General features: G+C 36.5%; 2 protein-coding genes across 2 annotated transcripts; both read right to left on the reverse strand.

Annotated features, from left to right (window-relative positions):
- Nucleotides 1–11,413: 11,413 nt before the first annotated feature.
- LOC117617969 (cation/H(+) antiporter 23, chloroplastic-like) lies at nt 11,414–12,298 on the reverse strand. Its single transcript, XM_034347609.1, has one exon. It carries the CDS (start codon nt 12,296–12,298, stop codon nt 11,414–11,416), a length of 885 nt encoding a protein of 294 aa, XP_034203500.1.
- A 752-nt stretch (nt 12,299–13,050) lies between these two features.
- On the reverse strand, nt 13,051–14,699 carry LOC117617970 (cation/H(+) antiporter 15-like). Its single transcript, XM_034347610.1, has 3 exons — nt 14,463–14,699; nt 13,166–13,954; nt 13,051–13,071 (listed from the first exon to the last, which is right to left on the reverse strand). Exons 1-3 carry the CDS (start codon nt 14,697–14,699, stop codon nt 13,051–13,053), a joined length of 1,047 nt encoding a protein of 348 aa, XP_034203501.1.
- Nucleotides 14,700–16,555: the final 1,856 nt, after the last annotated feature.

Below are 16,555 nucleotides of genomic sequence, written 5' to 3' on the forward strand. Positions count from 1 at the left end.
GATAAATGAAAGTTATTAAGTGAAGTAATATTTATGTGTCTTAAAAAATAATAAAATAATCATTGACCACCTTGCTTTTGCAAAAATCAAAAATAACAATTGAAACTTCAGCCCTTGTTTCACAACATCTTTGACAATTCAATTGGAGTGATATGAGGAGTTATTTCTAGTCGTTAAATGTCTATGTGGCACTTTGGTTTGACATACGCTAAGAAAAATAAGGACATTGCCTTTGTTGTCTTTAAAAAGAGAGAGGTTTCAAAGGGTGATAACAAGGTAACAATAAGCTACCTATTTATATCTACTAGTTTCTCAAAGCTTCAAGAAACATACTAATTTTGTAAAGGTCATATATTGTTGGGATAGAGAAAAAAGATGTCTTGCTGGAGATATGATCTTAATATATTTTAGTTTGCATTTTTGTCAAGTTATGAGCTTTTAATAACAAGGTTATCTACTCAGTTGTGAAAGTAGCATATATACAGATCGAGGCTAGAGGCATAATTATCCACGTCGAGTAGTAGGAAGAATTGGCCATGTATGAGATTGGAGTTTTCAACTTAGTTATTCTTTGTTGATGTATGTTTAAAGGCCAAGTTACAATTTTGGTCTCTATAATTTGGGTGAAGTTTCACTTTTCTACTATAGTTTGAATTTTTGAGATTTTTGGTCTATAGTTTGCTGGTTGTTGCAATTAAAAAAGAATTGGTTAATTTTATCAAAATCTTCAATGAAACTAAAGCATGTTAGAGCACTTCTACCTCATTGTGCCATGGCAAAGGGTACGGGTAAGTATGGGCAAACACTATTCACATAAATAGTGACTACCTTAGCAATTTTTTTGATGGATTCCCACTTATTGCTCGGGCAACCCAAGGGCATCCACTATTTACATGAGATATGAGGAGATGAATTTGTATGGATTTTGGTATGGGAAGTGATAAGAACATGGCTACGTATTTATAGAAGAAAAAAAATTCTGACTTTCAGCTTGCCCAGTCAGCATCCTAAGCAAGTCTTGCCTTCAAGCTTGCTAGTTTCATGGGTCCACTTCTTGCCATGACAACTTTTCCTTTGTGGGGGTTTGTTTTGGAGCCTAGGCCCCTTTTTGATGGGTGGAAGTGCTCTTAGGGGCACATGTTATAAGAGCTTTTAACTCAAGTTATTAGCATATAAGTATGTTGTTTTCAGTTCGTGGGTGAACTAGTGATGCATTCATATGTAAGGTGATAGTGGGTCGACCACTACATAGTAGGTAGACTGTATGTCATACTACGCTAGGGATTCATAAATTAATTAGGAGAATCTCAGTTACACTCCCTAAGGTTTAGGCTTATTTCACTTAGACCACACATGTTTCATTTATAACACTAACATCCGTTCCGTTAGTCTCTGTGAACGGAATATTCCTTCTGACTAGAATTGATTGAAAAAAGTCAATTTTACCCTTCTAACACATTATAACACAATTTTGTTTTCCAAAACTAAAATTGCACTCAACAAAATAACAATCAAATCAAAGATCCAATACAAACTAAAGAGTGCTGTTATTTGTACCATATTTACTGGAAACATTGTTGTCCACCTCTCTAATATAAGTGGGTCCTACATATATTAGTGGGGTCCACCTTTATTAAAGAGGTTGTCAACAAAGTGGTCAATGAATGTGGTTCAATAATATTATTGAAAACTAAATCTAACTAAATAAAACACACAAAAAGATGAAATTGATTTTGAAAAGAAAGGTAGATGTGGGTGTTAAAGGCCAATTTAGTAATCTCGTAAATGCTACAAAACCTAAAACCTTTAGAGGTACATAGGTGGTCTTGTGATAGAGTTCAATTAATGATAATATTATACCTTCGGGGATTTGGTAAAATGAGTTTCAGTTGAGGATATTCTAAGAGTAGGGAGAAGCATGATGGGTTTCGAAAAGGAAGTTGAGTAGCCACCATTGAGAGATAAGATAGGGTTGTTGATGTATCAATTGGATTTAGCTTGTGACTGGCTGAGGTTGCAAATAAAGCATTGATGGGTTGGAGGAGAAGCCAAACTCTTAGATGAGTTTAGGGTTTGGGTGATTCATCGGTGGTGTTTATCATTTTGGTCTTTCTGTCTTAAGAATGGATATGCAGAGACCTCATTGAGTCACCAATGAGAAGCAAGGTGCCTCCATGGCGCTTCAAGTAAAGGTGCCTTCATTTTTTTTCTTTTCATATTTATTTAAGAGCTTTTAGATTTATTTTAGAAAAATAATTTGTTATATTTAATTGTTTAAAAGCACAAATGACCATATTGGCCTCTGGATGTTATTGAGAGTTAACATCCGTTAAATTTAAAGAGTGTTAGTATTTGGGCTTGAACGATCATCATCTTGTGTTAGGTTGGTTAGTCATTTCCTTGATGATTAGGAAACCTTAACTTAACACATATACATGGTTGTTATAAAAATAAAATAATCAGAGTATGAAAAGTACCACTGAATATTGGGAGTAGAATTATATTTGTTCTTCTGGTGTTTACACTCACAAAATTCCCTCATATACAACTCACTAACACTCAGATTTCACACTCTCTTTTCTTTCCTCTCACTCTTCCTTTCTTTCCTCTCTTCTTCGTTGGTGTGTTTTGCTAAGCAATGGTAAGCCTATTTATAGGCAAATTAGATAGCTTCTAACATCATCATTAAGCTCCAACATCATCATTAAGCTTTTTAAATATTATTTCCTTCTTTTCTCTATGTGGACTCCACCACTTTCTTTACAACAATGGTAACATCCTCTCACTAGCAACTGAACTATTGTTTTGAGATCTCTATTATAGACATCCAATAATCTGAATAATGAGGAAGATATACGGGACTTAGTACATTTGTGAAATGGTTTTCACTTATAAAATGAGTTCGAACATATATAGGGCTTTTTATTACAAATGGTTCTTGAGGTTCACGAGATTATCACTTTTAGTTCCTTATGTTTTTTGTGACATGGTTGGTCCCTAACGTTACTAATGGTACATCAAATTGATCCCTCCTTCAAAAATTCTGTTAAATTGATGACGTGGCACATATGTGGAGCCCACACATCCAATGATATAGAGCCACGTGGTTTTAAATAAAAAAGTAATATAGTTTAAATATTTTAAAACCTAAAATTCATAAAGAATTTAAAAAATATATATTTTAGGAAAAAAAAAAGATTAAAACTAGAAAAAAATATATCATGTGGCATCCATCACTTCCCCCTTTCCCTTTCTCCCATCTGCCCTCTCTCCCTCTCTACTATCTCTCCACTATGTGTTCTCCCTCTGTTCTATTTGTCCCGCACCTACAACCCACCCCCACCCCCACCCACCCTACCTCCGAGCCTTAACTAATTTAAGTTGATTATATAGTGAACTGACAAACATTGTGAGTGTAGCAAATATGTAGTAATTAATGAAAAACAAGATTAAACACACCATAATCCTTTATTTATAATAATTCAGTACATTATTTTACACATTATACATTGTATGGTAAGATACATGAGTGACTTGATATAACATAGAGTTCCTATGAGGTTCAAATTTTTCTATGTCTTCATCATCTTTATGTGTAGAGTAAGTAGTGTTACCCCACCACTCTTCATTACCCGACCACAATATTTGCGAACTATGCCATGTTTGTTTCTGTTTATTGGGTCTTCATGTTCCCAAACTGGATCACGTCTATTAACTCCACTAGACATCTTAAACGTTCCTATATTTATTTGTCATGGAAATTAGGTAACTATTTTTTGCCAAAAAATATAGTAGTGATGATTATCCAAGAGAACCTAAATAATAAAGTTATTCTATGAAAGAATTAAATAGGAAGTAAAGAAATGATTGTAGGAAATTCAAGTAATTATGAAAATAATATGGAATAATAAAACCTAATAATGAATAGTAATACAATTTGGTAATAAAATAATAAATAACATTAATCATATTAAAATTATCCTATGAACAATTACAGAACATTACTTAATTAGTTCAAAGAATTAACATGCAATTATTATTTTGTTCTCGCATGCACAGGTCCACACAAAAAATATTTTTGTATAAATTACAATAATATAAATATAAGTTTGTAAACTTACCTTAAATATGGCAACCTTTGCCTATGTTGGGGTTTTTTTCCTCCTTTTTTCCATGCATGTACATATTGTGATATTTTGGCCAAATGTTTTTGAAGCTGGTGAAAAATTATTGATGTTGATATTTTCTGATATTATTGTCAATATTATCGATAATTATAGGATATGCTTAACTGCTACCAAGGTCTTAAATATCGATAGTTTCAGAAATATCGGTGGTTCAAAAACACGGAAATATCGATGGAAATATCAGAAAAATATCGATATCAATAAAAATTGGATAAAAACAACAGAAATTGTGATAAATACATGGAAATTTTTAATGAAACTTTAGAAGAAGTTTATTTAGTCAATGATCTATTATTTTGACAAAAAAAAATTGGAAGGAAATGCATTGCATAGTGGGTTTGAGTGATTTAAGTTGATTATATTGCGAGCTGACAAACTCTGTGACTTAGAAAATAAGGAGTAATTAATGAAGAGAATTAAACACCCCATAGTAATTTATTTATCATTTTTTTAGTACAATATTTTACACTTTACAAATTGCATGGTAAGATACATGTGTAACCTTATTTCACATTATTCATTGGACATGGTACACGTTCTTATATTTATTATTTATCAAAAATTGGAAAATAATTCAACCAACTTGACTTTTCATGAAAATTAGGCACTTTACCATACTTAAAAAATAATAGTGAAGATTGAAAATTAACTAATAAATTTATCAAAGGAAGAATTAAGTAGTAAACAAAGAAAATAATTATAGAGATTTAATTAAGCAACAATTTAAAAGGGAATTTAGTAATGTAAGTACTTATAATGAATAATAAAATAATCAATAACATTAAATGGATTAAATAGAAAAGAAATAAATTATATTAAATAATTAAGTACCTAATCAACAATATAAAACAATAAGTAATAATTTTAATTTCTATTTTGAGAAACAGCTCGCATGTATTATAAATACATATTCCATAGCTTATTATCACAAAGTGATGACTAGCGTGATGGTTAAGTGGTTGCAAAATATCGGAGTGGAGAGGGGTTCGAACCCCACTGTGTCCGCTGAGTTTAAATTGTTTAATTTTTGAAAGTTCATATCGCAATATTATCGATATTATCGCGATATTTTGACCATTTAAAGCTGCGAATTGAACGAAAACTGGGAATGTGGACCCCACCTCTAACAACTGAGAAGATAAAAAGATCGTTGGGCCTGCTGATGTGGATTTGAGGATTTTAGATATAGTTTTTGAGCATACGATCGAGAGAGGGAGAGGGTTGTGAGTTGGTTTCAAAATCTTGAAGGCAAGAAGAAGCGACGTGACTGACGACGATGCCCGTTTGGCGAGAAGCAGGAGAAGCGCAACCTGTGTACGATAAGTGAACCTTCTGAAAAGGGACCTACTTTCTGAAAATGAATCTTGTCCTGTTTTGTTGAAAAGAATCTTGACATTATAGTGATCAACGTTGTGTACAAATGGATAGTCTTTAGGTCTTTTTGTGTTATATGTTGTTGGGAGAGTGGGTTCTAATGCAGTATACCTTTCCTGATGTGGTCCTGTTTTTGTTTTCATGTAGTTGGATTTGAATACGTTAATCGAACTATGTTTGTTGTCTTGCTTTTAATGATTGGCTTAGAATACTATTTTTTCGTTAAAGACAAACCTTTTTTGTTTATGTGTAGAGGACAAAGAGTTGGTGACTTTTGAAGTGCATCATGGTGATAGAATTGTGAAAAACAAACACAACAAGTGGTGTTATATTGGAGGGTCTATAGGATATTTGGATTGGTGTCCTATAGAGTATATAAATATGTTAGAGATATGGGAGCAAGTGAAACTACTTGGGCACATGGGGAAAGTATCACTTAAAGGAGTAGTAAATGAAGAGTTACTGGATACAGGCACAAATCATGAACTGTTAAGTTTGTGTGATAAGGTACCACTTTCTTATCATAGAGTGGTGATAATTTATGTACAATACACTGAAGAGGAATATGTTATAGTGAATGAGGATTGTGAAGAGGTAGGTGTGGCTTTGAATGAGGATAGTGAAGAGGAAGATCTAGCATTGAATGAGGATAGTGAAGAGGAGAATGTATGGCTTTGAATGAGGATATTGGGCCTATTACTGAGGCTATTAGGCCACTAAACAATGATGAAAAATGGATTTTTTACTGAAGGCAGTGGGTCACTGATCAATGATAAAGATGGGCGGCCTTTTACTGAGGATCATGACCTACTTGCATAGTTCAAAACTGGGATTCAAGTGATGATGATGGGTCCCTAAACAATGAGGGTAATAGGTGTGATATAGGTGAGACTAATGTGGAAGACAGGAATGAAGACACTGAAGAAGAAGACAAGGAAGATGACCCTGATTTTGTTGATAGTGCTTATAAGCACAGTGAACATGAATGTGAGTTGTTGAAAAATGATGATAAAGCATTTGAAATTTATGTATACCACCCTGAATCAGTTGAAGACCCAAATGCCCCTGTAGATGAAGATGAGGAGTCAACTGATGTAGCTAAAAGTGATGTTGAGAGCTTGGATAGTACCTCAAATGAGGAGGATTATGGGAACCAGAAGAAAATGAAAAGGAAATTGCCTAAATTTGAAGAATTAGGCCAAAAACAGACATGCGCAACCCTGTGTTTAATCTGGATTTAAGATTTGCAACCATTGGCCTATTTGGGAAAGCAATTATGAACTATTCAATTATAAACATGGGGATGATTAAATTCAAATGCAATGATTGTGATAGGGTGAGGGCAATGTTTGCAAGGAATTGCAAATGGCTTTGATTTGCTTCAGCAGTGAATGGTAGTGAATGGGTTCAAGTGAAGAAGTTGGTTAACGTGCATGATTGTGGGACAATTGACCACAACTTTCATGCTAACTCAACATGGTTGGCTTAGAGATATGCTACTCAACTGTCTAGACTGCATAATTGGGATATGAGAACTTTTAAGCAGCAGGTACAAGAAGATTTGTCTGTGATAGCTTCTAAATCCCAAATATATAGGGCAAGGCCAAAAGCAACATCCATAACTGAGAGGACTTATGAAAAACAGTATGAGTTATTATGGGATTATGTTGTTGAACTAAGAAGGACAAATGTGGGTAGCACAGTCATTATCAAATGTGAGTTAAAGGGTGAAAGACTAGGGTTTTAGAGGATTTACATTTGCTTAGCAGCAATTAAACAAGGGTTTTTGCAGGGATGTAGGCCAGTGATATAATTTGATGTTGGTCATATCAAAGATCATCACCCTGGACAATTGTTATCTGTTGCTGGTGTGAATCCTAACAATGGCATGTATCTTATTGTGTATGCAGTGGCTGAGGTGGAGAATTATGAAACATGGTCACGGTTTTGTCAACTATTGGCAGAGGACCTTGGAATCGAAAACAGCATAAGATATGTCTTTATCATAGACAAGCAAAAAGGCTTGATTGATGCAGTACATGATAATTTTCTAAATGCTGAGCACAGACACTGCCTCAAACACTTATAAGCAAATTTTTTGCTTGCTGGTCACAAAGGATTGGTGTTGAAAATGCAAATGGAGAAAATTGCAAGGAGCACAACCATCCCATGGTGGGATGCTAAGATGAAAAATATGAGACAATTTAGCCAAGTTGCATTTGATTGGGTGGCGGCCTTAGATCCATCACAATTGTGCAGAGCGCACTTTAAAACTTATTCCAAGTGTGACATCCTTTTAAATAATATGTGTAAGGCTTTATAGAAGTCAGAGACAAACCCATTTTAACCATGCTAGAGAGGATTCGATACTATATTATGTTGTTGATGACAACTAGAAGAGTATCTTGTGAGAAATGGAAACATGACATTGGTCCAAGGATTTTTGGCATTTTGGAGAAAACGAAGAAAGAATCAGCTTGGTGCATTCCAAAGCTTGCTGGGGAGAGTTTATATGAGGTCAAAAATCATGATAGAAGTCAGGTTGTGGTTGATTTGGCAAGGAATAGTTGTTCATGTAGGACCTGGGATATCACTGGGATCCCATGCAAGCATGCTTGTGCTGCCATTGGGCAATTAAATGGGGATCATATTGCTTATGTTGATGCTTGTTACAAGAAGGAAGCCTTTATGAGAGCTTACAGTCCAATGGTTCACCCAATGACAAGTGAAGACTTGTGGCCTAGGTGTCATATGTCTCCTTTGATGCCACCACTTTATCACAAAAACCTTGGGAGACCAAGAAAGAAGAGGATGAGGTCAGCAGGTGAACAACCAAGCAAATTTAATCCTACAGCCACCAAGTAGCAGAGGTATAACTTGGAAACTAAGTGTTCAATTTCTAGACAAGGAGGCCATAATAGGAGGAGTTACCCTAAGGCAAATGAAGGCACTAGCAGTCAAGTTTGTCTCTTCCCAATAAACATTGGCAAGACATATTTGTTTTGGATCTTTATTATTTATTTTGAAGTGATTCTTTTCTTATGTTAGGTCCCATCTAAACTAAAGGTGAAGAAAACAATTGACACGACATCAACCAAAAGGGTTACAAGACAATCAAGAGCCAAGCAACCTGTAAGTGACTTTCCTTTGATATATGTATAGAGGAAAAGGTATGGGATGTAGTTGATGTAAATTGCCTTGTGCTTTAATTTTTAGATCAGAAGAAGGTCGGAAACTGGCTAGTGTTCTCAAACTGCCCAATCTTCTTAAACTCCACATGCTTCTGAAATAGCCTAAGCTTTTGAAACTGCCCCAACTTCTCAAATTGCCAAAAAAGAGAGGTTCAAGTCTCCCGCAAAGAGGATTAAATTTACCAAAAGGAAGGATGGTTCTCAAACTGTGCAAGGAAGTGAATCTGTGCAAGCTTGTCCAAGTTCTCAAACTAGCCAATGTTCTTAACTTGACACCTTTTTGCCACTAATACAAACAAAAAGAGATTCAAATCTCCTGCCAAAAGGAAGAAATTTACCTGTCATAAGGATTTGTTGGATGGTTATCACCCTTGGAGATTCTGATGATGTGCAAGTGTTATATGTTTTGTTAAAATGCCTCTTATGAAGAACTTTTGATTCAAGTGTTATTTTGCAAGTCCAACTGTTAAGGACAACCCTTTCAAATAGGGATTAACTATTATTTTGCAAGTCCAACTTTTAAGGACAAACCTTTCAAGAGAATCAAGTACTGGTATTCATTTTGATCTTAGGTCCATATTGAAAGTAATATTATAAACTGTGAGGAGTTGATGAATGTTATAAACTATAAGGATTTGATCAATGTTATAAACTGTTTCCAGCTTCGTGCATTTTGATCAATGTTATGAACTGTTTCTAGGTATTCATTAGATAAGTTGATTTATACTCTTTTTCGTACCTTCTAGGAAGCGGAGGTATTGTTGTTTTGGTAATTATTTTGATACCATTACAAAAATATCAGAATCCAAAAACTGACTCACACATTGTGTTCAAAAACCACATTCATTTTATAAGTACCAATACATAGTTACATACGGTTGTAAAATCAAACCATGTTCCTCCATCATTACATACGTACCAAAACATGATATTTTACATACAGTTGCAAAATACAGACTTCTAAAATCTGCCTAATTCCTCCATCGCCAACCTCTAATGACCAAATTTTGTGGCAACTTTTACAGAAATTGCCAAAACAACAACATTACTAAACCCCATGAAAGAATAAGCCAACCCATTAACTTTCTTTCTCTTGATTGACGACGCCCAATGTCCTTTTCAAGTTCCTTCAATCTTCTAAGTAGCCAACTCACCAGAGCCTTCTCTCTAGGTGGAAATTCATCATCCACCCAAACAAAAAACCCACATCCTTTTTTCCTCCTCTACATCAACCACTAATAGCAATTAATAAATAAAAAAAAAAATTTAACCCAATTCACAGACTTTGAATAACAAAACTTGCAACTGATGAGTTCAGACAAACATGGAATCTTCGAAGTGGGTTGGCCTCAGTCCACGAAGTTTGTAAGCAAGCTATCTTCCCACAAAAGCAACGCGGTGCCGCCACATCCAACTCTTCCCCTTCGTCAATTATTTCAGGCTTCATCTTAAATTTTTGTGGAAACCCAACCTCTGATTTCTAGGATTTTATCTTCTTCTATGGGAGGAGGAAGCCAATTTGGGGTTTTTTGGTTCGCCAAGCAGCTCAAATCAATTCGATCGTTTTATCTTCTCAGTTGTTAGAGGTGGGGTCCACAAGTACACGTCACAACCTCTGATTGGTGGGAAAAATCCAAGCTCAGTTGAATTGACCAATATACCCCTGCCACATCATCATTTAACGGAACTTGGGATGGTGTTGACGGAAAGTGGTTTAGTGACACACAAAACCTTGGTCAATGGGGCAAAGTGGGTCACTTTAACTTTGAGGGGATTAAGTGGGAATTGATCAATGTTTCATGGTGCATTGTAGCAATTAAGCCTTATAGGATATGTGTATGGATATGTTCCAAAACATCCGAGACCCGAAAAAAAGATAATATTGGCGATATTTCGCTGATATTATCAATATTATGGTCCTTGCTCGCGATCCAACGCTTATCACCCAACCCTGACCCACTCTCTGCCTCTCTCTCTGTCTCTCTCTCTCTCTCTCTCTCTCTCTCTCTCTCTCTCTCTCTCTCTCTCCCCTTACTTTTTTTTAATGTTTTTTTTTTTCAAATTTTAAAACATTTTTATGGATGTTAGGTCTTAAAAATGGGTAATGATTTCCCCACTCCAATTTTATCCATTTACGCTCCTTTTTTAGTTATAAAATGGAGTGTAAGTGGATAAAATTGAAGTGGGGAAATCACCACTCTTAAAAAATATTATATTTTTTATTTAAAGCCACGTGGCCTAATAGCATTGGATGTGTGGACTCCACATATGTGCCACGTCAACATTTTAACAGAATTTTTGACGGAATCTCATGGAATGGACTAATTTGATGTACACTTAGTAACGTTAAGGACCAACCATGTCACCCAAAAATATAAAGGACAAAATGTGATAATTCCGTGAACCTTGAGGACCAATTGAGATAAAAACCCTTAATATAGAACAGCATACGGGGACAAAAGAATGAGAATAGAAGATTTGTGATGTTACATTGATTTGGATCACAAGATAAAGGGTAGAAAATTAATGACGCAGAGAAAACTAAGATGATCTAGGTATGCCACCATTTAGTGAGTGGTACTTCAGGAACCAAGCTGCTAAGTAGTGATGATGATATGATATGCTCAAACTGTTCCATCAAGATCTCCCTTAACCAATCCCTCAAGCATAATTTGAATCTCCACCTTGTTGTACTATAAGAATGGATGTAGTAGCCAAAGAGGCTGACGATACCAATTCATTTCCAACAACTCCTATCTCATTAGAGTCGTTGCTAGAATCTAGAAACATTGTGGCGGTGTCGTTTGACATGCTTTCATGCCTTCTTCCCACCATGACCATATCATAGTCACCTTCCATGTCGTTTATTTCTGTAAGGGTTTGTTCCCAACTTATCACCAGCTTCTCTAATAATTCTATGGAGGTATCGGTCATTGACCTCAACCTAAACTCATCCATGCACAAGTCATCAAGTGTCTTTTGCCTCCCTAAATTTTCCATTGCCTCCAAAATACCAACATTCACTTCTGCTCCCTCTTTATTTGGTTTAAGGTTAAACCGTATCACGGTTAGCCTAACGTGAGGATGACCAGCCATTCTCGCCGCATACGCTAATGCCTCGCGATCATCTACGCCACCTATGAACAACATGGCAAAGTGGTGACGACAGTTGGAGTAGGTGGATTTACCGAGGCCACGATCCACAAAGACACCTACAGAGCACCGTGCATTTGCAATCAAGTTGTTGTTGAGGCTCTTCAAATGCGAGTTATTTGATTCTTGCAGTGGTCCTCCTCCATCCATAGTTGTAGAATATTGCTGGTGGAATGGGATGATTATAAGGGCAACACGATTCTCCTCCGCCATGCTGCATATGTCTTGATGCATCGTGGTATAGGCAGACACCGCGGTGAGTGTTTGGACGAAGACGTTGTCTCTTTGTTTGGCATAGAGTTCAAAGGAACTTGAGGGAGAGGAGTTTTCAGACACATACACATCATTGATGTTGGTAGTATTAGTTCCGGAAGTGTCACGCAAAAGCAACATCGCGGATGTGTGCCCAGTTAGTTCGACAAGGTGGACGGCAAGGACATGTATAGGGGATTGTTTGGTCGGATTAGAAGCATCAAGAAGGTTGATTGTTCCAGGGACATCGCGTGAGGTGTGGATGCATGCGAGGATTCGAAGCTCGGTTTTCGGTCTTAGGCCTCCTATATTCCTCTGTTTGTATTGCGTGGAAGTCCTACTAGTCGACTTGTAAACAACGGCTAGAAACGGCCCAACAAAAAATGTCATCATCCAAATCGCCACCATCATTAGTGAAAAAGTTTGTCTGTTCAAGACCTGGCAACATAAATACCACATAACAAGGATCGATTTCAAAGATACCCATGCTGTATAATTATATATATATATAAATTAAATATAATTTAGCCACATAAATTATAGTGTAGTACGGTAGTACAGCCACGTGGTATAACTTATCCATACATGTTATAATATAAGTGGATATGTATTGATACTATTTCATAAAGTGAGAAATAGCAACCATGTCGTCCACCCGTATTATAAAATGTGTACAAGTTATACCATATGGTCGTAATCTAGTACCATAATATGATTTCTCGCATGAAGCCATATATGTCGATATATTGTAGTATGTATGTATGTATGTACCTTTAGGTCCCTAGCAGCGTTGAGTATAATAATTGTCAATAAGCCTTTGGTGTTCATGAGAAATCCAAGAGCTAGACTATCCCGTGGTGACATTTTGTTGAGTAAGCCGGCAACGAAAGTGCTTACAATCTTAGCCACAAAAGCTATGATGAAAACAGCGACTACACGATATATGTTAGTCCCAGTTTTTGCTTCCGATGCTGGGTCTCTAAGATTGAGAATATCGTCAACGCTGACTCTTACGCCGTTGACGGAGTAGTAGATAGGCATCAACACCACAGGCACAAAAGTTCTGAGCTTCTCTATAAGAGTGTTTGAGAATTCTCCCCTAGGCATAATAGCTCCAAATATGAAAGGCCCTACCATGGAGTGTGATCCTCCTGCATCGGTAATTAACCCACAAAGCACAACCCCAGCCATGACATAACATGTGAGCCCGTGGTAGTCGATGTTGTTACTCTCACGGGCTCCCTCGCGGATTCGATTAATAATCCGCGAGAGAGCCGGACGTACAACGAAAACGCATAGTCCTACAAAAGCCAAGGTGGACGTCACCGCTAAAATTTGATTATGATTGACTATGGCCATTACCGTCAATAGAAGAAACCATGAGCACAAGTCGGAGATAACGGAGGCAGATAAGGCGAGTCCTCCAATATCAGAGTAGAGAAGTTTTAGGTCCGCCAGGATTCCGGCGAGGTCCGAGAAGTTGGTGGTGGCAAGGGCAATGCCCCAAAAGAATGGGCCGTACTTTGTGCCCTTGGCTTTTGTTTGGTAGTCAAAGTCTCTGTATAGCAAATAGCGAAATAAGCCGAAACCAACAAGGACACAAAAGACAATGCCAACAAGGGCAATGCTGAGTGACTTCTTCCCAGCACGTAGTATTGGTTTGAAATCAAGCTCCAAACCCACCAGGAACATGTGGTAAACAAGGGCAAAGTTTCCCGCAGTCTCTAACGTCAACAAGCTACTCAAAGGAAATATATTTGATTTCAAAAAGATCACAACACCCAATGCCATGCCTCCCTGAAAATTTTAAATTAGTACTGAAAATATATGCTCTAATGACAATTATTTTTTCGTGATAAACATAAATTTTTCAAGCACACAGTAACAATATAGAACTTAATTAAGACTCAAAGTAACCATTTGTTTCGACGCACCTCACCAGGACCCTGTGATTTCAATTTGGCTTATATTTTTCTTGAAAAAGGATTTTTTTTTTTCTTCTTCAGATTTATAACAACCACATAAAATGGCCAAAATGGCACGCATGTAGAAAGGCTAACACCATTAGCATGTTATGTCAATTAATGTAAAACATATATCTAGGGGTACAATCCTTTCAGCATATGGGCAATATGGCGCAGGAGGACTAGTATATATTATTTTCTACCCGTTAAACACATGGTCATCAAATATAAACTACGTCGGCAGTCGTCCAAATATTGTAGATTGATATCCGACACAGGATAATATTTACGCCGAATTATAAATAATTTGTAATAGAGTAATAAGGATATGCAGTACTCACAAGAATCTCAGGAACAATGCGTGGTTGGTGCAAGGGTTTGCACACGAGCACCAAAAGATGAGTGAAGAACATGGTGATGATCATTCTCATAACAAGGACGGGGAGAGCTTGCATCAAGGGGTTTTGGGCACGCCATAGCCCATATGGGGAAACTTTTCTTACATAGCATAACTGCACTGAATCTTTTGTATCAGCCTTTAAAAAATAAGTTTCCCCGCCTGTACCGTTGTTAACCATTATATGTGCTTCTCTGCCCCTTGACGTACGTCTTCCCAAAATTAAGCAGGCCTTCGATCTTCGTCTTCCTCTTCTTTCCTTTTGATTTTGTTCAGCACCAACAACCCTTGTCCAGAGAGACTAAGAAAATAATGGCGCAATATTCCCGAGGAGAAATTGAGGCCCCAATCTCATAGAGAGACAACGAGACTGTATATATGCACAATGTCGTAAGGAGGTTATATACAACCGAGGCACACAAAATTTCTTACAACGGCTTAGTTGTAACGAAACGGGTAGAGTTGTTCCGCTATTTTGGTTTGGAAAGTTCTTTTGGCTTCTTACGTGCAAAGAGTCAAGGTTTCTTGTTTTTTGGTTTTTTTTTACTTTCTATTTTTTCAGTCAAATATTGTATATGTGTCAATATCTATAATTGAGGTATTTATTTGAGCTCGTGGAAAATGTAGTGGCAAATTTGATTGTGATATTGGTCCAATCAGATTTAGATCATCTTCTCTCTTGTGATGAACCAGCTTAGACCCTTTCCTCTCCTGTCTTGTGAATTCCTGCTCTCATGGAATTATTGAGGTGACGGCTCCTCCATTAAAACATGTTTTAGTGGAAATTGGAAAAACCAAGCATTAGAATATATGGGAATAAGAAATGCAAATAAATGTTTTTTAAGGACTTGTTTTTATTGAGAGGGGCAATAATATTACTATTACTAAACTCACACATATTGCATGAATGCTAAGACCCGAACCAAGATCTTGAATGGAGGAGCAATTGCTCCAAACTATTACACTAATGATTCCTTTGTAAAATGCAAATAAATATTAGTCAATGTGTTAAATTTCTTTCAGAAATTTTTAAAACTATTAAATATTAATAAAAATAAGAAATTCAATTTATAAACAAATAAAATTAAGATCTAATTTTAAAAAACCCCAAAGACACCGCAATCAAATCTCGGCCACCTCCTCCTCTCCTATCTTAGCCTCCACCACCCTTCTCTCTTTTAAGAGCAACTTCATCCATTTGCCCCTTGTCATGGCAAAGGGGGAGTTAGGACAGCCACTATTCACGTGAATAGTGGTTGCCCTTGCAAATAGTATTGTGTGTTTCCACCCGTTGCCTTGGTAAAGGGCAATTACTATTCTTTCTTTTTTTTTTCACAAATTTGTTTACCTAAACAATTCATTTGGATAATATTTTCGGATAATATTTTTGGGTTCGTACATATCAATATTTATTATAAATTTCATATCGCAATCGGATAAAATTTTGGTATTTATAGAAAAAAAATCAGTATTTTTTTGGTATTTTTTTTAAAAAAAAATTCGTTTTTTTTTTCATTTTTTTTATTGCACAAAAATTGGCTGTCGTTGAATTGGAGAAAAAAATATGATCGAAGAGCCCAGAGTGCGACACGTGGACTTTTAGCGGTACTGTAGCACCTGGCACTATAGCACTATAGCGATGACGTCAGCACCAAAACGAGGGCTGGAGCTCGGGCCAACCTTGCCCTCGGGCTAGCCCAGGTTGCTGGGTCCCACCTTGCACCAGGCCCTGAGCTTCTTGCTGGAAACAGGTTTTTGTTTTTTTTCTCCCCCCAGCCTTGGGCTCAACTCCTTGCTGGAGTTGCTCTAAAATGCTTGTAGGACTTTGTTGTTAAAGCGCAAACATTTACACAACATATTCACTGTTCACATCAAATTACGCAAAAGCAATATGATTGTCAAAGCAATATAATGCTCACAACTCATTCAACACATTTGTCTATGCGTATAATACAAATCAATAAACACTTCATCTTTCCCAATTTTATCTCTCACTTGTCATGAAATTTACCATCTTTATTCTATAATTTGTCAATA

Source organism: Prunus dulcis, chromosome 2 (genome assembly GCF_902201215.1).
Source record: "Prunus dulcis chromosome 2, ALMONDv2, whole genome shotgun sequence".
NCBI lineage: Eukaryota > Viridiplantae > Streptophyta > Magnoliopsida > Rosales > Rosaceae > Prunus > Prunus dulcis.